The 27,485-nt window shown below is 48.7% G+C and overlaps 3 protein-coding genes across 10 annotated transcripts in view; 1 reads left to right on the forward strand and 2 right to left on the reverse strand.

Annotated features, from left to right (window-relative positions):
- Nucleotides 1-4,239, reverse strand: part of ZMYND10 (zinc finger MYND-type containing 10) — a 21,716-nt gene extending 17,477 nt beyond the window's left edge. The window contains exons 1-3 of the mRNA XM_075073060.1: nucleotides 4,145-4,239; nucleotides 3,495-3,603; nucleotides 849-965 (exon numbers count right to left, since the gene is read on the reverse strand). Coding sequence (XP_074929161.1) covers nucleotides 849-965; nucleotides 3,495-3,603; nucleotides 4,145-4,239 — 321 coding nt within the window. The remainder of the gene's footprint in view (nucleotides 1-848; nucleotides 966-3,494; nucleotides 3,604-4,144) is intronic.
- Nucleotides 4,240-5,909: 1,670 nt separating this feature from the next.
- Nucleotides 5,910-19,487, reverse strand: NPRL2 (NPR2 like, GATOR1 complex subunit). 6 transcript variants are annotated; one of them, XM_032781457.2, is made up of 12 exons: nucleotides 19,431-19,487; nucleotides 17,995-18,080; nucleotides 17,579-17,670; nucleotides 17,007-17,175; nucleotides 14,143-14,251; nucleotides 13,124-13,260; nucleotides 11,871-11,968; nucleotides 11,541-11,577; nucleotides 10,703-10,796; nucleotides 8,800-8,917; nucleotides 8,090-8,232; nucleotides 5,910-6,633 (listed from the first exon to the last, which is right to left on the reverse strand). In XM_032781457.2, exons 2-12 carry the CDS (start codon nucleotides 18,070-18,072, stop codon nucleotides 6,566-6,568), a joined length of 1,143 nt encoding a protein of 380 aa, XP_032637348.1. In that variant the 5' UTR covers nucleotides 18,073-18,080; nucleotides 19,431-19,487; the 3' UTR covers nucleotides 5,910-6,565. The 6 variants fall into 6 exon arrangements, with proteins under 6 accessions (XP_032637348.1, XP_032637347.1, XP_032637344.1 ...); XM_032781456.2 differs by having other exon boundaries at nucleotides 19,386-19,485; XM_032781453.2 differs by lacking the exon at nucleotides 19,431-19,487 and adding an exon at nucleotides 19,386-19,428 and having other exon boundaries at nucleotides 17,995-18,187.
- A 152-nt stretch (nucleotides 19,488-19,639) lies between these two features.
- Nucleotides 19,640-27,485, forward strand: part of CYB561D2 (cytochrome b561 family member D2) — a 532,125-nt gene continuing 524,279 nt past the window's right edge. Inside the window, exons 1-4 of one of the 3 annotated variants that reach the window (XM_075072872.1) lie at nucleotides 19,640-19,734; nucleotides 21,589-21,915; nucleotides 22,964-23,001; nucleotides 25,159-27,350. In XM_075072872.1, the coding sequence (XP_074928973.1) occupies nucleotides 21,789-21,915; nucleotides 22,964-23,001; nucleotides 25,159-25,662 (669 nt within the window). In that variant the 5' untranslated portion in view covers nucleotides 19,640-19,734; nucleotides 21,589-21,788 and the 3' untranslated portion in view covers nucleotides 25,663-27,350. Of the gene's footprint in view, nucleotides 19,735-19,928; nucleotides 20,011-21,588; nucleotides 21,916-22,963; nucleotides 23,002-25,158; nucleotides 27,351-27,485 lie in introns of those variants that run through there. The other 2 variants (XM_075072873.1, XM_075072874.1) reach the window with 2 other exon arrangements.

Below are 27,485 nucleotides of genomic sequence, written 5' to 3' on the forward strand. Positions count from 1 at the left end.
TTTCTTAGAATCCCAAAGAATTTACTGGACTGTCTTTCCTCCACATACATGCTGGGTACAAACAGTGTGGAATCCTGTCAATCAACAGCAGGAACACCTGTGAACTGCGCTAACTAAAAGGCAATGAAACTCAGCAGAAAAGACGGTCTCTCTGTTTTTAGAAGCAAGAGATTTTTAGTGCCCTGTTAAATGCCCAGAATACCATAAACGTTCAGCGCTTGAACTAAATGTAAACGATCAGCCCTGAGAACTTTCGGTCATTCACAATTCTATGGCTGTTTTTAAAGGGGCAGCAGCTACCCCAGTGTCCTGGCCAAAGTCTAGGACAGGTGATTACATTTTGCTGGCTGTCAAAATTTCCACTGTAGTTTCAACTGGATAGGAGATCCTTCCTCACTTCCTGTCCTAAACTTAGGTAGTGTTGCTATGTGTGCTGTTAAACAGCTGCAATGCTCCCTCCACCACAGGGGTGGCAGCATTTCAAAGGCGGGAGAAGTGAGCCTTGTGAAAAGCAGTTCTTTGGGATCCTTGAGAAGAAAGGCCCTATGTAAATAAGGATAAGTTATTTTATCATTAAGCCATTGCCTAAAACCTTTTCTCTCCCATTCAGCCCTTGTGAACAGTGACTGTCAGACAGAATTTGTGTTTTGTAAGAGTTTTTCCTGTGAAAATGACTCACATGTAGCTACCATATGAAAAGCCTTATTGGAATCTGGACAAGGTGTCTTGTGAAGCATGCCTGTTGAAGCAGAAGTGCCATGCAGTGCTACCACCCTGCAAGACATTCTAGATCATGACAATGCACATGAATACTGTATGTTTGTTCTTCAAAACCTCTCTGTACTCACCACCAAGTAGATGGGAAAGGTGCTTTTTGGCTTGAAATCCTCCAGCTGGCACAGGACAGGGAACACTTTGTGCTTCCAGATCTCCACAGAGATCAATTCCTCGATGAGAGTAGGGATCTGGACAGAAGAACAGACTGTGGAAAGTGAAACCTTTCAGGCAAGAGAAAACGTACAGAGAAGCCAAGTGCCATATGAGAATTTTAGTCCTAGTGGAGAAGATGCTGGGACAAACTGCAGCTCTCAGAGTTGGCAGTTTTGTTACACTGTTCATCTAGGTACTTTCATGTGCCTCATCGTCATATTATCTGCTTCATCCCCTTGACAGTCATTTCTGAGATCAGTATCTGTCCCCACCCTTCCATTGGGTGAGATGGGACAGTGCATCTGGTGCAGGCAAAGGAGGGAGGCAGAGTCCTGCTAGTCTATTTCCTAATACATCAGCAACATTTCCAGCTGACCAAATTTATCTCTGAGATGAGCTCCACTGACTTCAGTGTTACATCAGAGATAAGCATAGCCCATGACCTCATGGACAGAGAGACTCACTTTGTTTAGTAACAGTCCCTCTCTGGTACAACCAAACTTGCATTCAATGTTCAGTTCTGGGGTTGTTCTTACTCAGAATATAGACAAACTGGAGGGAGTACAGCGGACAGCAACAACTATGCTTTGGGGACTGAGGAGGGTTACTGGGAGGAAAGAACACAAGCCAACGGTGTAACAAATTTAGGCTAGAAAATAAGGCACACATTTTTAACAATGGGTAGAACAATTTATCTAGGGATGTGGTAGATTCTCTGTCACTTGAAGTCTTTAACTCAAGCTTGGCTGTCTCATTCTAAAAAACTATGCGCTAGCTCAACCATGAGATATGGGTTTAATGCAGGTATCACTGTGTGGAACTCTGTGGCAGGGGTCGGCAACCTTTCATAAGTGGTGTGCCGAGTCTTCATTTATTCACTCTAATTTAAGGTTTTGCATGCCAGTAATACATTTTAACATTTTTAGGAAGTCTCTTTGTAGAACTGATAAATGAAATTGTTTTTAATTATTCACATTATTAATGTAACTTCTGTTCACCATTCACTACACTTGCCTGCATTGTAACTTCTGTTCACTGTTTGCCATATTGTAATTCAAACCCCATTTTAAAACGCTCACTCCATTTTGTAAAAGCTTCCTCCAACCTTCATTTTTGCAAACCCTGCTGTAATCTTATTAGTTAGTTTAGATGTGTGAATGAGGCATGTATGGATGATAAAATCAACCTCCAGCCCCAGCCTGTCCTGATGAGGTGAAGTTCAACTACCAACGGCTGAAGACCTAGACAACAGTGAAACAAAGTAAAAAGCATCCACCCTAAAAAGAAAAGGACAAAAGAACAACAGAAGGAAGATCAAAGCCAGGTTCAAGGCTGAAAATCACGCCTGCAATTGACGGGTGATCAATCCAAACCCAAAGGCAGCGTGACACAGCAAGACCTATAGACTTTGAATCCAAACTAAAAGCCTGTACAAAAGAAGGGTGAGATAAGAGACTTTGGGTAACATTCTGCTGCCAACATGGAGCCAGCCACCTGCTGATTAATTTAACAACAGCAGAATGAAGCAACTCCCATGAACTAACATAGGGAAAAATCCCTATAAAGCTGGACTCTGAAGACTGAGGACTTTGAGTCTATGGTTCTGCTGCCAGCCTCCAGGAGCATCAGGTGCACCTGACCCGGACTCGGCTCCACTCTTGTGTACAGAGTACCTGGCCAGTATTCTGTCACAAGCAACTTTAGGCTGGTAACTATAATATCTACACAGAACTTGTATGAATGATTGTGTGAATGGATATATATATATATATATATAATCATAGGAATAAGTAACCAAACAACATTGTTTGGTGTTATCTTTTATTTTATTATGGTATTTACAATAAATGTGACAAATGTCTTGTCCCCTTTAAGATCCTGCTAGTTTTTATTGGTATAACATCTTTTTATAAGTCTATAATATATAACTAAACTATTGTTGTAAGTAAAGTAAATAAGGTTTTTAAAAATCTTTAAGAAGCTTAATTTAAAATTAAATTAAAATGCAGAGCCCCCTGGACCGGTGGCCAGGACCCGGGCAGTGTAAGTGCCACTGAAAATCAGTTTGTGGCCACCTTTGGCACATGTGCCATAGGTTACTACCCCTGCTCTGTGGCCTACATTATTCAGAAAGTCAGACTAGATGATGAGAATGATCTCTTCTGGCCTTAAAATCTATGAATCTATAATGTGGCTAAATGACTGAGGTCCAGAGTGCAGTGTCACAAACAGGGCTAACTACATAGTTTTGGAGGGGTGCAGATGCCAAGCAGGGAGAGAATTTGATTACCACAGAGTGTTTTTGAGCAGAAGAAAATTTGGGCTCCATATCAGGACACATTCCCTGAAGTAAGGTGAATTAGTGCATGCATCTCCCCAAAGAAAGAGGCAGGAGCCCACTTGGACTAGGCACTGTAGGGGGCAAGGTTGACTAGGCTTGGTTGGCAGAGAAGGGTGAATGGGGCCCTGCAGAGCTTTCCCTCTCTGTCTTGTCCACTGGATGCTGCCCCCATGGGGGAGGGTGCTCTTATCCCCCAGCTCCCTGTGGCTTGCATAGTACTCACCTTGGCATAGTTCACCAGCAGCTCGATGAGGAGCTGTTCCTGGCCAGCAGAGGCGCTCAGAATGGCCTGCATGTTCAGCTTCTCGATGGCCTCGTGCTGCCGGAGCCATCTAGGGAGCGGGAGCAGGGGTAGGGGAGTCAGTGTCCACATCCCATGGCACCCCAGCTCCCCTCCATGCCACCTTCCCCACTCAGAGACAAACCCCCAACCCAGGCGGATGCTTGCCCCCCTCTGAGGGACTCATCACATCCCCAAACAGGCGCCTCCCCTGGAACTGGAGGGCTTCTTCCCGCAAACGGCCCATCTCCCCAGATATGGTGGGGCTCACCTTTGCCTGAGGAGCAACTCCTCAAACCCACCCGGGACTCACATCTGCCCCCCGCCCACACAACCCCCCACTCAACTCAACCCAACCCCTGTTGACTCCCTTCCCCTCACGCTCCAGGTCCCTCCCGTCGGGGGACTCACCCCACGCCCCCCCTTACCCCCCTAAGGGACTGTACACACCTTGCCCCCGCCCCCAGCTCAACTGGGGACCCCGCTCCACATCTCGCCCCTTAACGTCCGGGGGCCTCTCCCACACCCTGCCCCCAACCCTGCCAGGCCCGCGCCCCACAGCCCGGCTTCGTGGGGGACCCCCCGTCTCGGACCCGCGGTCCCCGGTGTTCCGCAGCGGGCCGCTCCGCAGCGCCTGCACCAGGGCCTCGGCCTCCCCCGGCAGCAGCACCGCGGCCACCTCCGCCATGGCCCCACGCCGTCACCATGGAGACCGACGGCGGCGGGCGGCTTTGCAAGCGCGCATGCCGGCTGCGCGCGCCCGGCAACCCCACCCGCCCCATTAGGAGCGCCGGGCTCGGCCCCGCCCCTCCCTCGGGCCTGGCTGTGAGCTCAACTGTCCGCCCCCCCCGCAACGTCTGTCTCCCCCGCCCGCAGGCACGGGGCAGGGCGAGGGGAGCAGAGAGCCAAGTGCCCTCTGCAGTAGCATCACCGTCCCTGGGGGCACAGGTGGGCTCAGAGGGAGAGGCCCTGCCCCCGTACCCGCTCCCCCCTCGGTGGGCACCTGAGACCCCTGCCCTGTACCACATCCCTGCCCCCCCACCAATGGGCACCAGTCCCCTCGCTGCACCAGAGAGGCCCCCACTAACAAGTACCACTGTCACATTCCTCCCCAGAGGCCCTGCTATGTATCCCAGCCCTGCTCCCATGCCAGTGGGCACCAGTCCCCCCCTGCACCAGAGAGATCCTGCCCCATACCCCAGCCCTGCTCCCCTGTCCCGTACCTGCTCCCACACCAATAGGCCCCAGAAAGCCCCTGCCCCATACCCTGGTACTGCTGCCGTACCAATGGGCACCAGTCCCCCTGCTGCACTGGGGAGGCCCTGAATCCCTGCACTGCTCCCCCATCACCAACTACCAGTGTCCCATTGCTCCGGAGAGGTCCTGTCATGGATCCCGGCACTGCTCCCTCATCAACAGATCCCAGCCTCTCACTGCATGGAGAAGCCCTGCCACTGTACTGCTCCCACACCAATGGGTGCCTGACAATAGCAGGAGCACAGGGTGCCTTTGAGGGAGAAATGAACAGCAGGCACTGCCTCTTGGTACAGATCCAAGCAGTATTTTTAAAGTTCTGTCCCTGCTAATTTGCAATTTACTGTACTCCCTCCCCCCAAAACACACACACATGCGTGGACACTTCATGCTGACTTGTTACATTCCATTGTGCCTGTCCAGTGAGGGACTCACTGAGATGACTTAGGTGGCGCTCCCTCCCCGAGTCCCCTGGTGTTACCAGCCTGAGCCACCCCTGCAGCTTTGTGACCTGGGCAACTGCTCCCACTCATCCCACCCCAGTTACAGCCCTGCCCTATAGTGGTTTCAGTCAGCTTCTGTCCCCTTGGGGGATTGGGTCCTGTTCAGCACTCCCCACAGTGGCAGCTCCTTCGCTGTGATGCTGTTTGGGCCTGGCTCTCTGCTCCAGGTGCTGCAACCGCTGGTTTGGCCCTGCCCCCTGACTGGACCAAATTTGTGAGAGTGGAGTTGGGTTGTGGTGCCATTCACTCAAATTTGACCTACTTGGACTCTTGCCATCATAGTGGCTGGGCCAAACCTGAGTGGCTCCAGATGCTGCAGTGCCTAGAGCAGAGAGGTGAGCCCAGCCCGCCCCATTGGACAGGAGTTGCCATGCTACCCTTTGAAGCATTCTGGCAACCCAGTTTTGGGGTGTGACCCACAGGTTGGGAAAGTCTGCATTCGACAATAGACAGTAATCAATCATTTCCCCTCCCACACAGCACCCATCATAACCAAAGCCAGACGAGTTCTAAGCAATGACCTTTTAGTCCCATTAGAACACCAGCTCACACCCCCAGTTTCCATCCTCCACGAAGCTGGAAATTCACTAAAACTTCAAAATGCAATTTCAACAGTTTTATTACTATATTCACTCACTCAGCCCCCGCTCCCTTTACCTAACCTGGCTACTCCACTCCTACAGCACCCTCTGCTGCTAGATCCACAGAACAGTAAGCATAGGTGTTTCATTCCCAGCTGCAATGGGGGAGGCTTGAGAAGAAATAGTTGGGGCAAAACTATCAGTGCTTCTGGTGGGAAGGAAACCAGCCCCTTCCCTTTTAAGACAAGGACTCAGATGTTCCATATGTAGATTGTATGTGCAGCAATACCCTGCAACAACCCCCAATATAGCGATGACAGTGTTTCTATGTGACCTAAACCAGCAGCAAGAAGGCCGGCACAGACACCATGGAATCGATGATTTCAGCGGCACATGGCAAAAAGCGGCTGCCCAGCACTTTGCGCTGAGAGGTGGGACCTATGCTTTGCCATTGTGGAGGAATGCAAAGACATTCGACGTGAGTTCTCTCTCACTTTCTCCAAGCAGCATTAGCCTGAAATACACAACATACTCTCCACTAAAGGAACCAAGTCACTTGAGAGAGCCGCAGTCAGGGGTCTCAGTTTCTCTCCGCAATGTGGACAGCTCAGCCATCCTTTTCCAGTGTTCTTTTCCCTGTGGGGCAGGGTGCTGCTGGTACTTCCCCAAGGGAGATTCACTTCCAGCAAACAATGATGTTGGGATCACTCTCCAGTCTCTCATCCAGCTCTCGGTAGCTCATGCCTCAAGAAGAAGCAGAGAACAACAGTGTTAGAACCAGCACATCTATGGCACTAACGTGAGTCCACTCTGCCAACCAAAGTCCCTGTTATTGCTAATGGGGGGAAAGGCAGGCAGAGTGGTGACACAATACTAAAACACCTGATTATGTTGAGTTGAGTCCTCAACTCTCATGCTCCAGCCACTGGGTCTTGGTTTGAGCTGAAGAATGGCTCAACAGTGAATCCACAGATTCTGGATTTTGTCTCTCCCAGCTTGGTCACTGGAAAAGTGGGGCTAAAACAGAGACCTAGACCAGCCAGATATCACAGTTTGATCCTGGCTATCTCGGCAATTACCATTTCAGTGCTGATGGCCATGTCTGATAAAAGGAAGACTCAATGTAGACTGGCACTGTGCCAGTTTCCCCTGTTCTGCTTTGCCAACTTATCTTGACCTCTGACACCCGCACTTTTGCAATCTTGCCCAAAAAACTCCTCACCTCTGACGCCCATTTCAGTTTTAGCCCTTTCCAGAGAACATCCTCCCTCACTGGTATAGCCAGTGATCTCAATGGCTCATGCATCACTCCCCCTCACCTGTAAGTTCCCTATGCCAACCCCTCTCTTAGGCTGGTCCTGAGCAGACACTCCAGCGCCCCAATCAGTCCAGCGGTTGAGACATTGACAGCTATTCCTTCAGTGGGGATCTAATTAAGACCACTAAGTTCGTGCTAGGTGTGGGACGTATCCACTTTTAAATCCAAAATCTCCAGAGGAAAAAAGGTTCATCCAATACCCTTCTGAAGTACTCAGCTCTCAAATCCCCTCCTACAGCCAGCTCCCTCTCCAAAACACACCTATCCATTGAGCCTTTCAGCGATCGCCACGAGATTCCTTCTGCATCTCTCTCTAAAGTCTCTAGCATACGGCTGAACTGTGTGTTCTGCATCTGTTCTAGACTTTAAACTTCTATGAGCTGCATGCAGCACTGCCTTATGCTAGCAGCGACCCTACTGTGAACACACAGCAGACATTTTGCTGTCTAAACAGGATTCAAGAAAGGGCCAGGAAAAAAAAATCATCAAATGGATTCTGCTGAAAGGGTCTCCTGAGCCAGAACCTCTTCCGGGGTCCTGAGTTCCCACTGTTAGGGCGCAGCACGGCTGGAAAACGGCTCTCAGCTAGGTTTGTTACAAGGTGAAGTTGGGCAATGTCTGCAAGTTATTCCATTTGATCAAGTGGGTTTGTCCAGTGCCTTGCAACTCTTGCAATATTGCTGCTACTCATCCAAATTGCAAGAACAAAATCCCTCCCACAGCAGTACAGAGCCTAATGCAATGACTGCAGCTCATAGGTGCTACTGCAATGCAAATCCTAGAGTACCAAATGTTACGGACCTTGAATTAACACCCCCTCCTACTGCTGAGCCATGCTTGGTCTCTCCTCCCTCCCTCACACACAAAGCTGGATTCCTGTACCTGTTTTACAGCAGATCTCATCGTAGCTGTGGCAGCCCGTGTACAGCCGGGCTGGGTGACTTTTCTCATCCCGCACTATCTTCACGGGATACTTCTGGAGCCGTCGGATGAGGCCTTTCATCAAACCGAACTGGACGAGCTTCCTGAGAGAAGAAGGAATTGCTCTCAGAAAGGCTGCCATCCCAGGAAACCTAAGTTGGAAGGGTCCATTCACCAGCCACATAGTCTCAAATATCAGTGGGGGCTAAGCTCCAACCCAGCTTCTCCTCCAGCTCGAGCCAAGTCAGAATACCGAGCAAGTGACCTGCCAGCAGGTTTAGAGGTTACACACCAATGAGGAGGACTTGACCCAGCAGCCCTAACTGTTGAGTTGTGTGGTGGACAGAAAGTAAACCATAATCTCAGTATGACTCTGAAAAAGGAAGGTACTAGAGCAAGAATCAGAGTCAGGAAACCTGGGCTGTGTGCCTGCCTCTGCTGCAGCTTCACTGTGTGACCCTGGGTAAGTCACTTTGCTGCTGTGCCTCAGTTGCCCCATATGTAAAGTTGGGTGAATGATAGAGGGGGACACCCTAAGCTAGCTCTGCTAACTAGCCATGGGCTTCCCGCATCACTGAGCCACTGGCATACATCTGCACTTCCACTGGCATGCAGTAATGTCATGGCCTCATCCTCAGAGCTTCCTTCGGAAAGGGGATGCAGCCTCAGACCTTTCATCCACTCTCTGGAGCTGCAGGGTGTAGCGGCAGATGAGGTCTCGCACCGTCGTCCCAGGGCTCAGCCCACAGTAGAGCTGGAACACGTCTCTCAGACTGGCTCTTTTGTGACCTGTGGGGAAGAGAGACACCACTGACCAGGGGATAGAGCTAAGGAAAAGATTGTCCTGGAGATTAACAGGGCCTGGCCAATCTCACTACCATCCCCAAGTTAAATGGTGGTGGAACGGTATCAACACAGAAATATGGAGCTGCCTTTGTGTGCTCTGCAGGTCATGCATCTTGGATATTGCACCAATCAGAAGGAGGGAACGTTGGTCAGGACACACGGCTTATCCCAGACTCTGAGATCGTGATGTTCTACCAGAACACGTGGGACTTCACAAGACCCTGGTTTAGCATCTCAGCTGAAAGATGGTATCACCTCGGGTCTGAGTATCAGGACCAAGTCGTGCAATGGGACACATCATTCTTGCCTGGAGAAGTGCTCCCAATGTGGTTTCGCTCTTACCAAGCTCATAGGAAATGGACACACTGGATCAGAGCTGAGGTCCATCCAGCCCAGCCACCTGTCTCTGACAGAAGCCAGCACCAGCTGAGTCAGAGAGAGATGTAAGAACTCTGCAGTAGTTGATTTGGGATGCAGATTAAATAGCATCCTGGTCTCTAATAGTTAGAAATTGTCTTAAAACCTGAAGCACAAGGTTTAATATTCCTTCTAATTGTGTTATCATTAATTATGGTAACTGGCTACTCTTGCCATCCATATCATTATTCAATCCCTTTTTAAATTCTGTTATATTCTTGGCCTCTGCAACATCCTGCAAAACATTTAATTATACATGGTGGGAAAATGTATTTCCTTTTTTGAATTTGCTACCTTTTAATTTTGTTTGATGTCCCCTTGTTCTTGTGTTACATCACAGGGAGAACAGAAACTCCTCACCTCCCTTCTCTAGCCCATTCATTATTTTATAGACTTCTATCGCATCCCCTCTTCGTCATCTCCTTTCTAAGATGATGACCCCAGTTTTTCTATTCTCACTCTTTTCTTAACCCCTCTGATTCTCCAATATCCTTTTGGGGCTGGGTGGCCAGAACTACATAGAGCATTTCAGATGAGGCTGCCCCACTGATTTACATAAAAACATTAAAAGAGTCTATTATTCTCCACCCCATTCCTTATGCCTCCAGCCATCTGGTTTGCTTTTTTAACTGCAGCTGCCCACTGAGTACAAGTCTCCATTAATCTGTGTACAATGATGCCCAGGTCCCTTCCTTGAACTGACACAGTTGACTTAGAACCCTGGCAGGCGTGGAAGTAGTTACAGTTTGCCCTTCCACTGTGCATTACCTTACATCTATCAACACTCAAGTTTCATTTCCCAATGTGGTGCCACTCACCTCACTTGGATAGGTCTCTCTGAAGTTCCTCCCAGCCATCCCTCATCTTGACTTGGGGTGAGGGATAGCTCTGTGGTTTGAGCATTCGCCTGCTAAACCCAGGGTTATGAGTTCAATCCTTGAGGGGGCCATTTGGGGATTGGTCCTGCTTTGAGCAGGGGTTTGGACTAGATGATCTTGAGGTCCCTTCCAACCCTAATAATCTATGATTCTATGACTAACCTAAATAACTTTGTGGCATCTCCAACTTTTGCTGCCTCAATACTCAACTCCTTTGTCAGATCATTAACATACTAACACAGGACCTACTGCACAAACTTGAAGGCCCCACTACCAGCCTTGTGTCATGAGCAAACTCGAGGGAGAAAAAGCCAGCGCTGGACTTTTGGTTTCCAAGTCCCTAGCAGATCTCTGGAGGAATCAGAAGGCCATGACAGCATATCCTGGGCCAGCACAATCTTATCATATATAGCTCAGTTGGGGCCTGCTATACCTTGCTTGGTGACATAAGAGAGACATTCTTCCTGGAGGCATTTCTCATCCACCAGATCCTGGACTTTAGGCGTAGTACAGTATACATTTGAGTACTGGGAAGGAGAGAGAGAGAGAGATGAAATTACTATTAACCAGAGGCTGAAGAGTTTTAGCTCTGGGCCTAGGATTTAAGCCAAATAACACTAGGGACTCCAAGACAAACAATTTGGTGGAGCCAGCCAAGGAGAAGCACCTGCAGCACATGACAACCACAGAGGAGTGTAACTGGCATGTGAACCAAAGCACTGTGCTGTCCTAGAAGAATTACCCTTTATAGAGCATAGGGTGCAACTGCATGTCAGAAGCACAAGATTCTTCCCCTTTCTAAATCTGGCATCGTTAGCCAGTGATTCTGCTTGGTCAAATTCTACAGCCATTGCTGCCCCAGGCCTACAGTTCTGCTTATACCCAGGTGAGTGTTATAGCAGATGTGTCCTGTATGCAGTCCTCTCCCCAACAGTACCAGAAACCAGGCACTATTAAAAGAATATGGGGGAAAAAATATAGCAGGTCCCATGTATTCCGATGTCCCAGCTTCGGTCATACTGCCAAGGACAGAGTTGCAGGTCAGTATTAAAGCTTTACAACCCTATTGTGGTTCTTACTACCAGCCTGGCACTCCCATACTGGGTTTGTCCTAGGTCTTCTCCCAAGTCTATCCAGCAGCGAGGTGGTTTTGTGCTGTGCCTAACATGAGGCCAGCAGACTTCTTCCAAGAGACCAGATCTCCAGAGGTTAAAGGTCACATGTGTCAGGCTAATAATGTGCTGGAGTCTTTTGTTCCCAGCCATACCCACCTGAAGTATGGAGACCAGAGTCACCACCCCATAGTATCTGCAAGACAGACAATGAAACATTAGAAATCACTGATTATAGATTCAAACACCAGCCTCTTCCCTAGTGAATGCACAGGTTTTATTACTCTCCACTAGCTGCAGGCTGTAGTGCTTCCTCTACAGGGAACTCTGCAGGGAATTTCTTCTAAATTCAGATTCCCATGTGTCAAGGAGATCGGGACGCAGGACTAAAGTGAGAACTGAGGACAAGAAGGGTGGGTATACGGATGTGTGTGAGTATTCTTATCAGGGGTCCTTCTCCTTCCTGATGCCCTAGATATTAGCACTTACAGCAGGTTCTGGATGGCAATTCGCACCAAATTGAGCTCCACGTCGGCTTCAGCAGAGATTTTCTGGATGTGTCGAAATCCATCAATGTACGGCAGGATCTAGGGAGACAGCATGTGAGAGCGATCAGACCAAAGAGAAGGAAATCTGCACATGAGACTCCCTATAGAGACATCAAGGAGAGCATGTGTGTGAGGGAAATCCAGTGTGTCTTCAGATTGATAATGTAATCTATGACCACAAACAATTAAATGCCTCAATCATCATTCGCATGGTTATTGAATGGTGTCACCATGGGGCAGAATTATCGTGTTTAGATACCTTAACTGTGCACTGATATATTTGGATTTCTCTTCAGTTAAATTTAGCTCTACATTTCCTGTGTTTATAATGTTTTGTTTGGGGAAAGTCACAACATCCCTGCAATGTATTTTACCCTTAAGTGACCGATACATACTCTCAATGGTATCTCTGTCTTAAAGTAGCTTTTTTCCCATGAGACAGTGATATGTTTCTATGCACCAGACACATGCACTTCTAACATCCAAGAACTCTTGTATCCAACTGCAAAATCACATGCACTGGGAGAAGAAAATTATATCGTTATAGAACTGAACAAAAAAGGCACAGGCCACTTAGGTCAGATTTTCCAGTAAATATGGTCCATGCACAAAGGGTCAATGAAACCATCAGAAGAGATTTAACACAGATACCGTGCTGAATGAGAATACAGTGCAATCTCACTATAAACACATGTACCTCTGTATTCCAACCATGTTTGGAAGAGTCTGCACCTGCAGCACAGAGTTCCACACTATTTAACACTTTGTTAACCATCCCACCAGCCGTTGCCAACACTTCCCCATAAAGGACCTCTTTGCTTGATTTGGACAGTATTGGCAACGGCTGTTGCCATTTATCACATGTTCACTGGGAATGGTTCAGCATAGGCATACCACTGCAATCAGCAAAGCCTTCTCCACAAAAGGGATCAAGCTCCCCAGTCCTAAGACCCTGGGAAGGCTGGGCTGCTACCCAGTAGCATTCTCCTTCCTCTTGTCTCCCAAGCAGAGGATTTATAGGCCCCAGGCAAGGCCTACAGGTTGCTGAGCTGTGGTTAACCCCTTGTTCACTGGGCACCAGGTATCGCAACCGACCCATCACATCTCCATTCAGCTAACTGAGTTGCTGGAATGGGACATGATCCCATTAGAACGTCTCCCCTGCTCAGCCCCACCTGGATGAAGCAGACAGACCTGCTGAGTAGTGAGATCCCACTGGGCATTGAAGAAGTCATCCTTGTCCAGAGTGAAGACGGGCACGTCGTACTCCTGCACAATGGGAGGGTCTGGCCGCTGCTCGATCACTTTCAGGTGAATGGTGTTCGATTCATCTAGGAGGAGGAGAGGAAAGCACTCGGTTCTCCTAGCAAACATCTTCTGTCTCTCTCAACTTTCCCAACCAAAATCTGCCCTGATATAACAATGTGAGTATCACCCCATGAACAATGGGAATTGCACCCGCTGCTGAAACCAGGGCAGGATTTGACCCTCAGATGCCAACCTCCCCCTTCTATCCTCTGTGCAAGACTCTGGCCACGTATACACTACCCGCCGCATCGGCGGGTAGTAATCGATCTATCAGGGATCGATTTATCACGTCTCGTCTAGATGCAATAAATCGATTCCCGAATATATGCCCGTACTCCACCTCGGCAGGAGGAGTAAGCGGAGTAGATGGGGGAGCCAGTGCAATCAACTTGCTGCCTTGAGGACGGCCAGGTAAGTTGAACTAAGATACTTCAGCTACGTGAATAGCACAGTTCAAGTCGAAGTTGCATATCTTAGATTGATTCTGCCCACAATGTAGACCAGCCTTCTGTTACAGCAATCTGGTCAGTATAGAGCAGCTGCCCTTTTGTTCCCAGCAGTAGCCAACTCTGCTGTAATCACAGCCCCTGGCACTCCAGGGATGCCAGAGGCAATAAGGGAACAGTGCACTCCTCCAGTGCATCTAATTCCCTTCTCTCCCCTGTGCTCCTCCCCCACAAATGTCCCCCAAGCAACACTTCAAATACCACAAAAAGCAGCACAAGGTTGGGGTACAGGTGGAGCTGCAAGTCTGACCCCAAACCCCCAAGCTACAAACTTTATATCAGGAGGCTCCTCTGCCTCAGACTGGATCCACTACTGAGGTGATGCCAAGGGACTCACTGTGAGGCTAGGAAGGGACACAGAAAAAGACTACATTACAGCTAGATGTCCAGAGACCCTACCGATCGGCAAAGTACATTTCCCAGTGGCGTTCAGCTCCTCCAGGAGGATGGTCATTATTGGCACCAGCTTTTGTTTACTCTCTTCACTGGAGATGAAGCCACTTTCCAGCTAGGAGAGAACAGGGTCAGTGTCATTGCCTCTCAGTAGCAGCAAGCCACCTCCGATCTCTCTATAAAGCTGCTGTGGAGCTATTATGCAGGTGATACAGTACGGAAACCCCACTGGTAATTTTTCCTTTGTTCTTTTCTTACTTTTAGTCTGATCCTGAAAACCTGTCACTCACTTAATTAATGACAAATTTTTCTTTTACACCATGATGTGTTATGCAGGATCAAGGGGTGAAATCCTGGCTCCAGCGAAGTCTCAAACTCCCATCGACCTCAATGGATTTCACCTAAGGAATTATTGTTTAGGGCTGTTGTAGAACTGATGAATAAAATTGTTTTTAATTATTCACTTTATTATTATAACTTCATAAGTAAAGTTTTATGAATGAAACAACTTTCATTCATAAAACCGGTTATCCCAATAACTGGCTAATTGACAATTAAGATGCTTGTTAAGAGCCACAGCATTCAGCCAGCTACCCTTGTAAGTTTTGCTTTCAATCCAATTGCTGCTTAAATCACTGAAACTTGCACTGTTTCAATATTGTAACTTCTGCTCAGTTTGCCATTCATTATACTTGTCTACATTGCAGCTTCTGTTCACTCTTTGCCACTCCTTACACTTGTCCATATTGTAACTCAAACTCCATTTTGTAAAAACCTTCTGCAACCTTCATTTTGCGAAACTCTAATGTAATCTTATTAGTTTAGTTTAAATGTGTGAATGAGGTCTGGATGGATGATGGAATCAACCTCCAGCACCAGTCTGTCCCGATGCAATAAAGTTCAAACGCCAACGGCTGAAGATGCAAACAACAGCCCTAACAAAGAAAGAAAAGTCCACCCTAAAAAAAAAAAAAGGTACAATAGAAGGAAAATCAAAGCCAGGTCCAAGGCTAAAAGTCACGTCTTACAGGTGATCAATCACACTGAACCCAGAGGCAGCGTGACACAGCAAGACCTACAGACTCTGGATTCAAACTAAAAGCCTATAAGAAAGATGAGTGAGATGGAAGACTTTTTTTTGGGAGGAGGTGGGGTGTGTGCAACGTTCTGCTGCCAACATGGGAGGGCAGACCCAGCCCTTCCTTGTGCCCGGCTTTCCTGGCCAGTTAGCCGCCACAAGCTATGAACCCAAGCTGCAAAATCAAGCCATGGACTCAAGCTACCTTCAGGACTGGTAACTATACAGCAGCTGCAGACATCTGATGTGTGTGTGTGTATATAGGTATTAGTTATTGGTCGTAAATCAAATTGTGTTATCATAATAAACGTGGCATCTTTGTCTTGTCCCCTGAAACAATCCTGTACAGTTTTGTCTGCATAACAGCATAAGCAAGCACAGAGGCCTGAAAGGATGTTTTTAAAAAAAATTCTTGCTGTTTTTAACTTGAGAAATATTAGGAGTGTCAAGTCTGGTTTTCCATGGCTCTGTTGGCAGATCTATGGGAATGATCAGGGATGTTTACCACGGGCTGTCAATACCTTACTTGAAAGTTTAAGCTTCCATTCAAAGTGTTGCTCAGGAAGAAACACCACAGTTGCGTCTCTTGATCCTAAACACCACACATCATCACCCAAACAACAAGCTCCCCTATACAGTCACTATGGTCACCTGCATGATTCTGAAAGTACAAAGCTTATACCATTTACTGTTAAAAAGGAAATTTGAAATCAATGAACTCACACTCAATAGTAACAAACCACCCCCATATTATTTATTACAAATCATTAAAACTGCCTGACTTCAAATAGCCTTATTTTTAACAAAAAGTGTCTGGAGTTTCTCCATTACGAGAACTCAGTTTCCCAGGAAATGGACCAGAGAAAATAGTGAGAAAGAGACACTATCTGACATTTCATTTGGTTTAAATAAACAAACAAAAAGTGAATGGGTGTCGCATTATGTGCTTTTTAATTAACCATTGGAACAATTTACTAAGGATGGTGGTGGATTCTCCCTGACAATTTGTAAATCAACGCTGGCTGTTTTTCTAAAAGCTCTGCTCTAGGAATGATTGTGGGAAGTTCTCTGGCCTGCGTTATACAGGAGGTCAGCCCAGATGATCACAGGAATCCATTCTGGCCTTGGAATCTATGGATGTCAATAAGGCCTTGTCAACACAGGCACTTTTCAGCACTGCAACTTTCTCGCTCAAGGGGGTGAAAAAACACATCCCTGAGCGCTGCAACTTACAGCGCTGTAAAGTGGCTGTGTAGATGGTACACCAGCGCTAGCAGTCACACTCCCACTGCTGGTACCTACTCCCCTCATGGGGGTGGGTTTTTTTTTTACAGTGCTGGGAAAGCTGTTTGCTTTCAGGGCAGGCTGGGAGACACACGTATGAATGTGGCCTAGCTGTCTAAGCATGAATGGGTCATTGGAAAAGTACTGGCTGAGGCCGGGAGGGCCCCACATCAATGGGAAATCTGAGATGACAATAGAAAACCTATTCACCAGGACACCGACACCTAGCAACCAACTACCCAGAGGGAGGTGGCTTTCCTCACCTCTCACCAGGGAAGCTGAGTAGAGACCCCAGCTCGATAACAAAGGACTGGGAAAGCTCAATCTAAAAAGACATCAGACCACAGGGCCTACCCTGTGCAGGAAGGGCGAGACCTCTTGGAGGTCTGGCACACCACAGGCGTTTCTCCTAGAGATCATTTTAAAGCTTGGGGTTGTAGCACCAATTCTCTGGATCCGTGACAAAAAGCATTAGGTATTGAACGGGTGCATCAGTGCCAAATCTGACCTCTAAGGTGGTGAGATAGCCAGCCAATTTCTTCACGATGGGTTCCAATGCACAAGTCTTGGCTCTGGTATCACAAACAAAGCCCAGATTGAAAAGCAGAGCATTCCGGCTGTATTTTTTGTGCTCAATACAAACTGGGCAGCCAATCAGCTTCTTGTCCATAGCAGTCCTATCAAAGAGAAACAGGCACAAGCTGTCAACTGCAATTGTTCTGGAAGCACTGGTCAGAACTCCATAGTGAAAGATTTTGCTTTTAAAATAGACACTCCTTTGTTTTGTATGAAAAATCCAACGGATCCTCCCCAAACTCCCAGCCCTTACTCCGAGCCCAGAATGAATTTTCTGAGAATTTACAAGTAAACGCGTTCAGCAGCTTATGAGAGTGAGTCATTTAAGAAATTTAGCATCTGTGCCAGGCTTTGTCCCGAATTCTCTCAAAAAAATGCAGACTCTTCAAAGTTTCCAAGTAGTTAAAATTCATTGACATCTTGTGCACAGCCTGTAATTAAATTATGAAAAATGGTGGTTGCTCATTGCTATGATTATTCAGTGCAGTTCTAAGTGGCACTCACACTGTGATGAGCTTGTTCTGCAGCTCGGGTTTGGTGATGATGTACACCTGGACTGTGTCAAAGAGCTCTCGGGATATGAAATCCTCCGGGACCTGCATGGCCAAGGAAACAATAATGTATCATTGAAGAGCCAATAGACATAACCCTACAGTCTCATAAGAAACCCGAGCAACAGGCTACAGGCATGACAAGGAGAGTGAGCACCTGTGAAAAGCCACTTTCGTAAAGAGCCATAAGATGTCACATTATAAAATGTCACAGTTCAGCTGAAGAGACACACAGGGCTCAGCTGCAGGCCCTTGGCTGATGGGGCCAGCATTGGCTGGGCGCTGGAGACAGCAGACTGAATCCCCTCAGTTCACTGCCTGTTTGAATACTCAATAGATCCCTGCCCCAAATACTCTGGCATCACTGACCTGGTACGTTATTTTAGGCCCCAACGTTGGGTGGAATTCACTGAAGAAGATGCACTCAATTCTGCTGCTGCTGTCCATGGTTATTGCTGCAAGAGATACACCACAAAACTGATGCTTACCAAAAGAGCAATCAAGTGGATTCTCTTTGGATTTCTCTTCCCTTGGTCTTTTTCTCCCTCTCCCACAGAGAACACTAGTGCAATATAAACAATACAAACCTTACATTAACGCAAATTTTCAAAGCACAAGAGTCATGTGTTCAAAGTTAAGTTACAGCAGCTGTAAATCTGGCCTGCGTGACGTATACAGACTGTGAAGTTAATGCCACGTGTGATAATACACATGTATTGGAGGGACAGGTAGTGTATAAAATATCTTAATCTTTGACACAGCACTAGTGTGGCTTTATGCACTGAATTCCAGTGCAATCACCATACTAGTGGCTGGGCCCTGCCTCATTAACAAAGTCACTTCACATCAAAACTGGCCTTTGCCTCTCCTTCCAATCCAGCAGTTACTTATGTGAAGCTACTCTTTAACACACCCTACTGCCCACTGGAAGTTGACTGTACATACAAAATACAAGTTATTCTCTGACTTCTACATGATTAAAACGTTACCTTGAAAGGTGTCCTGCAAAGGTACACAAAAATGGAATAGAATTACGATATCATAAAAGGCAAGAGTTAAAGTTCAGCAACTACAAGAGAAAGGAGTCTTAAAATATTTAAATTTTTATTCCTCAGGAGCAGGGGCATGGGGTGAATGTTAGGCATGAATATTAAAAAAAATCAAAGTTTGCTTCTGTTGGGTATTAAAGTTTAATATGAGTTTTTTGCAAAGATTCATGTTGCAAAGCTCAAATTTGCAAGTTTTATGCACCATGAACAAAGGTCAAACTACAGTTCTCGTTCAAATGCAAATTAATATTTGCAGAACATTTCCCTCCCCCATAGCCACACTTCCTTTGCTCAGTGCTACAGCTGCTAATACCTAAAGCTTCTATAGCACTGATCATCTCAGGGTGTCAGCGCATTAGTACAGCTGGTATCATCACCCCATTGACTGTACAGAGACAGAAAGCCTGTTCAGGAGCATACAGCAAGCTGGGGAAGGTGACTCTGAGTCCCAGCCCTGTGAACTAGCCACTGAATTCCCTTCCCCACGATGGAGATAGAACCCAGAAGTTCTGGTTCCCAACCTCCTCAGCCCACTAGACCCCTCTCTCTTCCCAGAACCCAGGAGTCCTGGGTTCCAACCTCCTCAACCTCTCTCCCCTCCCCGAGTTAGGACAGAAGAACAGCCGCTCCCAGGCGACCCTACAATTACATCGGCACAGGGCCCCATCCCTTGCAACTCGGCCGCAGACACGAAACCAAGCAATCACCTACCCGACTTCGCACATGCGCACACAGCCGCCCCGGGAGCACACTTACCCGTACACCGTAGCAAGGAAGTAGTCGCTGCCAGCCGGCCGATCTACGCATGCGCACTGAAGGCTCACCCGGATAGGACTACAGCGCCCCACCTTTTGTCACATGTTCCTGGAGCATGAAGGCGACGCAGCCGTGAGATGGAAGGTGGGTTTTACAGATGATAGACAACAAAGTTCAGCCACTTAGAGGCTCTAGCAGGAGGGTGAATATAATGAAGGACAGTAGACCCCACCCAATCAGGAGGCGGGGGTAGTTTTTCCGGCTTGTCTCCGAGATCTAGGAGATGCTGGTGATCCAGGATCAGGTGAGGCTACCCCCGCGGAGCCAACACCCAGAGCCGAGGGAGCCCGTCCCCCCGGGGGGGAGCCTAGGACCCCTCCCTCGCTGCGCTGAGCCCCTCCCTCTCGGGGGGGAGCTGGGGACCCCCCCGCTGCGCTGAGCCCCTCCCCCTCGGGGGGGGAGCCGGGCTCCATGGGCCCCATGGTGGGTGGGGTTTGGGGGCATGCAAACCTCCCGGTAGTCGTGCCTGCCAGCAATGCCCTGAGACCCGTGGGGGGCTGGTGAGAAGCAGGGTGACCTGGTGAGTGTTGCTATGCCCGGACTCTTTGCTGCTTCCCGCCACGCAGGTGCTGGGTGTCCTGCGATCATGCCCCGTAAGGTGACGCTGACATGGCCGCTCTTCCGGTACAGAGCAGGTCCCTGAACCGGCTCTGTGGTCCCATTGCCAGGTCCCCTCGGGGGCAGGCGGCTTGAGGAAAGGTTTAGTCAGAGAGAGGCCTCAGATTTCCTTCCACTCGGCTCTGCAGCGTTCTCCCTGTTCCACTCAACCTGTGGCTAAACCGTGCCTAGGGATGGGTTTGCAGAGGAGGCAGAGGCTGTGCGCTTGTGTCATCTTAACCCTAGTGCTCCCTGGCACATAGCGTGTGGGCCTGAACATGCCTTGTGCCCTTGCAGTTATTTGAGATCTGTTCATCTAGTGTCATAAAAATAATGGCCCTTTCTTGTCCCAGCTGGGTCTGATCCTACTCTGACTTCAGGATCTGCTCCATATGCATTTTGGAGTCACACTGCTGACTTTACAGCCCCGTCTTCAGGACTTCAGGAAAAGGAGCCTTCTGCAGCATTAGCTGAAACTGGCTGCAGAATCTGTTTCACTGGGAGGATGTAAGAGGCAGGAAGGAGAAACCCAGTGGGTTTTCAGATTCTAGATAGAAATTGTAGCACTGACAGAAAAGTCCTCTTTTTGGCTTGTAAACACAGCTTCCTCCATCTGCTGTCTTGGGTGAGAACTGAATATGGAACGTCATGATGATACTCATTTTTCAGAGTCTAAATGTGCTTTGAAGCCAAGCTTTCTTTGCTGATCAAGTGGGAGGAGCACCAAGCCCACATGGTAGTGGGTGAGATGGCCTGTGTATTATGACACAGGCCATCTCACCTGGAATGATTTTCACTTTGCATATTCTAAATACGCACTGCCACTGTATCTGTGTTCAATAGACTGAAATGTGATAGTACCATAATTGCCTTGCAGTGGTATAATATATCGGCTTGTGTCTTTGTCTCTATTATTCTTCCTCTGTTGATGAAATGGATCCGATCTGCTCCAGCTAGGTGTATCAATTTCTTCTACTTGTCACACACCTCTTGATCTCATCTGAATTTTTGGAACAAAGGGCCCTGTGTTCCATGTGATGCTACGTGTTCAATCAGCTGATTCCTACAGAATTGTGATAACATCCCCCTAAATCAAGCCATTCTCTCTTGTCTATCAACAGTCCAGTGACAAAGTTTGATGCTTTTAAAGTTGGTCAAGCTCCTTCCAGGCTGAGCTGTCAGCATGTGCCCTCCTGATTGGCATTCAGATTGTTTTGTTGTTGATGCGTATTTCTTTCAGCGGCACACTGGACATTTTCCCAATAATGTGGAAAGACCTGCCCCACCCTGCTAGAGGGCTGAACACTTGCCATTGCCTATGAGTGAGTGAACAAGCAACCAGTATCTGCAGCTTATAAACTGCTTTGGCAAACTTCAGGAGTCTCGTCCTTCAGATTCACTGGTGGGATCTTGTATGAGCCTTCTCATGTATAACGATAATTTCCACCCCTTGTTGTTCTTCGGGACTTAACTTTATTTTTCTCATTTTCCTGCTTTCTAGATAATCCATGGATGTCTAGGAAGGACAGCAGAGAATTTCTTGCTTTAAGCCACAAACGGTCTATGGTCCTTCCTTGCTGGATCACTCCCTTGCTTGGATGTCTTGGGGAAGCTGATGCCTGCTAGACAGCCCGTGTAGCTAGTGGGAGTTAAATGGTGTAAGCGCTGCTGCTGTGGGGCAGAAGACAGGCTCATATCACAATGGCTCTGACCATCGAGACAGAGTCACGGATCTACCTCTCCTTGCGAGCTGTCTCCGGCATCACTGCCCACCTTGTCTCACTTGGTTTCACCATCTTTGTGGCCATACTGGCCAGACCTGGGTCAAGTAAGTAGAAGCCAGTGGGGGCAGAGCTACTGGACAGCATCCATGATTAAACAAACATATGGGATCGATTTTAGTGCTTCTGAAAGTGATGGGCTGGCTAGTGCCAGAGGATGCATGCAGGCCTTATGTAAACTCCACAGGGACCTCTGCCACCCTGTGGCTATTTGAGTCCTGCCCCTCTCTGTCAATGCACATTAATCCTGACCTGCAGCATCCTACCTAATGCTCCTGCTATTCTGGTCCTGGGGCTCCCGCTCTGCCAATGCACCTCACTTGTGGTCTGCTGCATTCCCAGCTACCCATTGCTAGGCCTTTTGCAATCACAGACTCTTCCTCCTTCTCTTGGTGTTTTTATAATGTGGAGTGATGACTGAAGAGGTTCACTGCACACGAGTGGATCACCCTGCTGGCTTCCCTCAACCGTAACAGTTTTGCTGACAACTATTGTGCTGTCAACTTGAAATAAAGAATTTAAAATAATCCCCATCTGCCCCTGAGTCCCCCACTGCCTGTTTTTGTAGGTCTGGTCACATTTCACAATGTGGTTCCCTGGATGGAAAAAAACCACCCAAATGGGTGAAAGTGACGAGACACAAAGTGCTGTCAAAGAAAGTAAACAAACTGAAAACACAGTGTGTTTCTTTCCCATCACTTTCAGTTATAATCTGTCTAGCTAAGGCACTTGTATGGCCTCCACTGTTGTAGTACCTGAGTGCCTCACAATCTTTAATGTGTTTATTCCCACAGCACCCCACCAGCCAGGTGAGGCACAGAGCAAAAGTGACTTGCCCTGGGTCATGCAGGAAATCTGTGGCAGAGCAGGGAATTAAAGGCAGGTTTCCCAAATGCCAAGCTAGCACCCTGACCCCTGGACTATCCAATCTTAGGTGGCTGCATGTGATAATGGTGGGTTAAAACATGGAGTGATTTTTGAGGTGATACCTCTAGCAGGGAGTGTGGTTTTTGTTTTTTTCAGCTATACGTTAGTTTTTGGCACACCGGATGGCTAGTCTGAAAGGGCTCATTCCTCTCTCTTGTTTCATTCCAGGCTTGTTCTCCTGGCATCCTTTCTTAATGTCACTTGCGGTAAGTCGGACAAAAGAGCTCCATGTTACCTGCCTCCTTCCCAGTAATCTATTCTTCAGTAGCCACTGGTAACCCCACCCTCTCAGGGCTGAGGGCTACTCACAATGGACTCAGTGCAATGTTGTCCTGCATCTTGTCACGTCATCGTAGTGCGTAGCAAGTGTAAAATGTTGCTGAGTCAGCATGGCAGAGTTGTCTACCTGCTTTGCACTTTTGAATGATAACACAAGGCACAGGTGGTGCTTAGCTGATTCCCCACCCCTTGTCCTCGCTCTCCCATCTGGGTGTCATCTCTCCCAGGCTATAACCAAATCTGTTTAGCTCTTCAAGCATCTCTCTTCCTCTCTCAGCACCACTGCCAGGCTCCTGAGGAGTTCAGAGCTATTGGGCTAAGTCTGGTCCAGGCACCTGGCCAGGTGCAGAGACTGATGGCTGCAAGCAAGTTTTAAACCACAAGTTCTTTGCCAGCATGGGGAGAGAAATTTTAACCAATGGGAGCAGTGTTCCCTCTAATTTTTCCCACCCATGTGCAGAATGAATTTTGTTATGTGTACCAATATGGAGGTGATGTGTGACCCATCACCTTCATATTGGTGCACATAACAAAATTGATGTGGTGGGGGTGAGGCCAAGGGATTCAGAGTGTGGGAGGGAACTCGAGGCTGGGGCAGATGGTTGGGGTGCAGGGTGGGTGAGGGCTCTGGGGTGGGGCCAGGGATGAAGGGTTTGGGGTGCAGGCTGCCCTGGAGCTACGGTGGGGAGAGAGGACTTTCCTCAGCTCTCTCTCCCCACAACAGCACCTGGGCTGTGGGGGAGAGGCGCCCCTGCCATGGCAGGTCCAGAGCTGGGTTGGAGCCAGAGGAGAGGCGCCTTTCCCCTGGCAGCAGCAGGTCCTGGGCCTGGCTGGGGCCACCAGGGAGGGACGCTTCTCCTTGCTGTAGCCTTGAGTGCCTGCGCAGCACTTAATAGGCTGCTGCACGGCCGCACAGTTTAGCGGGAACTTAGATTGGAGGCTCAGGACTCTGAACACCGATGAAACTTCTGCCCTAAATATTCCAGCATTACAACCTCTAGTTGCCATTTCTGCAGCCAGGATCTGCATGCAGTCTCTGATGGGGGGTCTCGTAAAACCAACCGAACTAACCTGCATGTCTTAGCCAGCTCTTCTTTCATATGCAGCCCTTTCCCAGGCACTCTTTGCGTCACTCAGCAGCCACCTGCTGCAGGGGGGAGTTGGAAAGGCTGGTGGCAATAGCATATGTGAGCTTAGGGGTGACAGGAGCAGTGGGTTACATCCCATGTTAGTGGGAGATGCCTAGTTCAGAGCCATGACATGGAGAAATGTAACAGAGCCTATGGAGACCAGCTGTACTGAATCTGCATATCTTAGGCGCTTATCACCTTATGTTTGGGCCCCAGATGGCCATGAATATATTTCCTCTCCCAGCTCCCATGTGAGAGAGGGAGGTGGTGGTATACCCACTTGACAGATGGGGAACTGAGTCCTAGAGAGACTAAGGACCATTTCTGAAAGATATTTAGGCACCTAACTCCCATTTAAATCAATAGGAGTTAGGTGATTTTAAAAATATGGCCCTAAATCATAGAATCATTAGGGTTGAAAGGAACCTCAAGAGGTCATCTCGTCCACCCCCCTGCTCAAAGCAGGACCAATCCCCAGACAGACTTTTGCCCCAGATCCCTAAATGGCCCCCTCAAGGATTGAGCTCACAACCACGGGTTTAGCAGGCCAATGCTCAAACCACTGAGCTATCCCTCCCACAAGGTCACACAAGAAGTGCCTGGTGGAGCAGGGAATTGAACTGGGGTCTCCAAAGCCCCAGACTAGCCCCCTAACAACTGGATCATCCTTCTCTGGTTGCCCACACAGCGCTGGCTACTCTCCCAAAGCCCTGTCTCTTGGTGCTGTAGGGCTCAGTGTAAAACCTGAATGGGCTTCTCAGGAGGGAGGCAACCATTCCTTTGGTTGTTCCAAAGTCTTGGTTGGCTATTTGGAAGGGCCATCTCCAGGATGTGATACTTAGGGTGCAGACAGTTTTCTTGGGGGGCTGGGGAGAGAAAGAGGCTGCTGCCAGCACTAGCCTGCCTGCTGTTGTGTAGTGTCCACGACAAACCTTCTCCCTTTGTCCCCCTCAGTTCTCCTTCTTGATGACCGAAGCCCTGCTTGTTTTCTCGCCGGAGAGCTCACTACTCCGCTCCTTCTCTCGCAAAACCAAGGTCCGCTTCCACTGGGCCCTGCAGCTGCTCACCCTCCTCTGTGCCCTGCTGGGCCTGGCTATCATCAGCTACAACAAGTACCTTAACAGCAAGGCCCACTTTGTCACCTGGCATGGCCTGACAGGCCTGCTGACCGTGCTTTATGCCAGCATGCAGTGCATAGGTGGTGTTGCTCTTCTCTACCCCAAGCTGATGAAGAACTGGACGCTGGCCAAGCTGAAGGTCTACCATGCCACATCGGGGCTGGTGGGTTACCTCTTGGGCTGTGCCAGTTTGATGCTGGCCATGTGCTCCTTGTGGTTTACCACCACAGTGACAGGTCTTTCCTGGTACCTGTCAGTGCTGTGCCCCATTCTCACCAGCCTAGTTATCATGAACCAGGTGAGCAATGCTTATCTCTACCGCAAAAGGATCCAGCCCTGAGGTACCACGCTAAAACCAAGTTTCCCTGGGAATGTTCAAGGTGCCACGCACAGTCCCTGGGGCATTGGACCAGGGAAGTCACCTGCATAGGGTCTCTCTGGAGCTAGCTTTCTAACTAACTCTCTATTTTTAATACTGGAAATGTCTAGAGCATTGTGCCTGTCCATGAAATTGCTCTTCCCAGAATACCTAGCAGCCCTGGGCACGGTGGTCTAGTTGCCATAGACACTGTGTGTGACGGACAGCAGCAGTTTAGCCCATATGTGCTTTGGTGCTGAACGGTTTCCCAGCCATACGCAGGTCTAGTAGCTGGAACAGCTGGGTGCTTATCAGCGGAGCCCCGTGTGAACTACTCCACTCTCAGACTTCGTACAACCAGCGGCAAAAGGATTAAAGCTGGAATTCAGACCTCCTTCCCCTGGTTGGGCTCAACACTAGTGCAGAATGTTCTCATTGATAAAGCACCAGGACTGTATTGCAGTGTAGGGAACTTGTCATATCCCTTTTGTGATTAGGCATGTCTGGAATTTTCCCTTCCTCGTCCTTTTACAGGAGTAAAGATCAGTATTTCCTAGCAACAAGCAAAACTCCAAGGAGGACTGCCCGGGGCCCACAGCCCTAATCCCGAAGGAGGTGCTGCTGTGCAGAGAAGAGGGGATCATGGTAGTAGAGATGGGACAGGCACCATCTACCCTTGAGTAATGTTGACCCCTCCGCCATGGCCTGGGGAGTCTGCCTTGGAGAAGGTGTATGGGTGCAGGCTGGGGAACCGGAGGTGGGAGGGAAGGGCCATGGGCAGAGGAGCCTTTCAGGCAGCCCGTGGAGATTCTCTAAATTAAAGGTAATTGATGGTTGTTTCAGCCCACCTGGGTGAATGGTTTGAGGCTGAGGGAATGAAGGCAGGGTGATGACTAAGGAGCAGCCCTGGAGCAGAGGGGCCTGGGATCTCCATGAGCAAAACTAGAGACAGATGAAGCTAAGGAGAACATCTTGCATGAGCTGGGGCTGTGCTGGGTGGGTGAAGCTCACCCTGGGCAACTTTAGCTTGGATCTCCTGGTAGAGCATGGGCTGGAAATCCAAGCTCCAGGAGTGGCAGAGCCATTCATCATCTCCCTGTGACTTTGACTGGGGCTGCTCGTTAAAGCCACTCTGAGTGGAGCCAGCCAAGGGCCTTAGTCAGCATACTCTCTATAGAGCAGGGCTCCAGCCTTGTAGCAGCAGGGACTAGCTGCTGAGAGGGATCTCCCCAGTGTGCCATTTGAGCAACTTAGATGTGGGGGTCTGGAATTATTGCCCAGATGGTTTGGAGGGGATGGGAAGCTGGGACCTTCTCCATGGAAGGTTGGAGAGCTGAGGGCATATGCTCTTGCTTCCTGGAGCACCTGCCCTCCAGGGATCTCGCAGCACTTTTGCAGCTGCTAATGAGTCCTTCCCACACCCCTCATGGAATAGCCAGTATTGTTCACCCCATTGTACAGCTGGATAAACTGAGGAACAGAGAGGGAAGTGACTTGTCCAAGGTCTCACAAGGAGCCACTGGGAAGATCTGGGAATCAAACCCAGCTCCTGAGGTTTATGCACCATCCTCTCCCCACTGTTCCTCTGACAGCCTTCTGGGCAAAGCTCAGGCCCCCTGTCCCCTTCCTTGTGGTATGTGGGTGTGAGAGCAGCAGGCTTGCTGTGTTGTGTATTGCTGGGACACAGCCCTGGTGTATGTACTGTAGTGTTTTTAGAGCATGTGGGAAAGAGCCCACAGCCTCCTGGGCACTGAAAGCCTGGGAGGGGGAACATATTGCACAAATGGTGCTATGGCCCACAGGCA

The sequence above is a fragment of the Chelonoidis abingdonii genome, chromosome 16 (assembly GCF_003597395.2).
Source record: "Chelonoidis abingdonii isolate Lonesome George chromosome 16, CheloAbing_2.0, whole genome shotgun sequence".
NCBI classification, from domain to species: Eukaryota; Metazoa; Chordata; order Testudines; family Testudinidae; genus Chelonoidis; species Chelonoidis abingdonii.

Bases quoted from the DNA above. Each gene is read 5' to 3' on its own strand.
- NPRL2 (XM_032781453.2), bottom strand. The intron at 17,671-17,994 runs GTCAGTGATGCC...TTGGCCATGCAG, and splicing joins GGCCTAAAATAACGTACCAG to GTCCCGGAGGATTTCATATC. The intron at 6,634-8,089 runs GTACAGGAATCC...CTTCTTCTTGAG, and splicing joins TGAGATCTGCTGTAAAACAG to GCATGAGCTACCGAGAGCTG.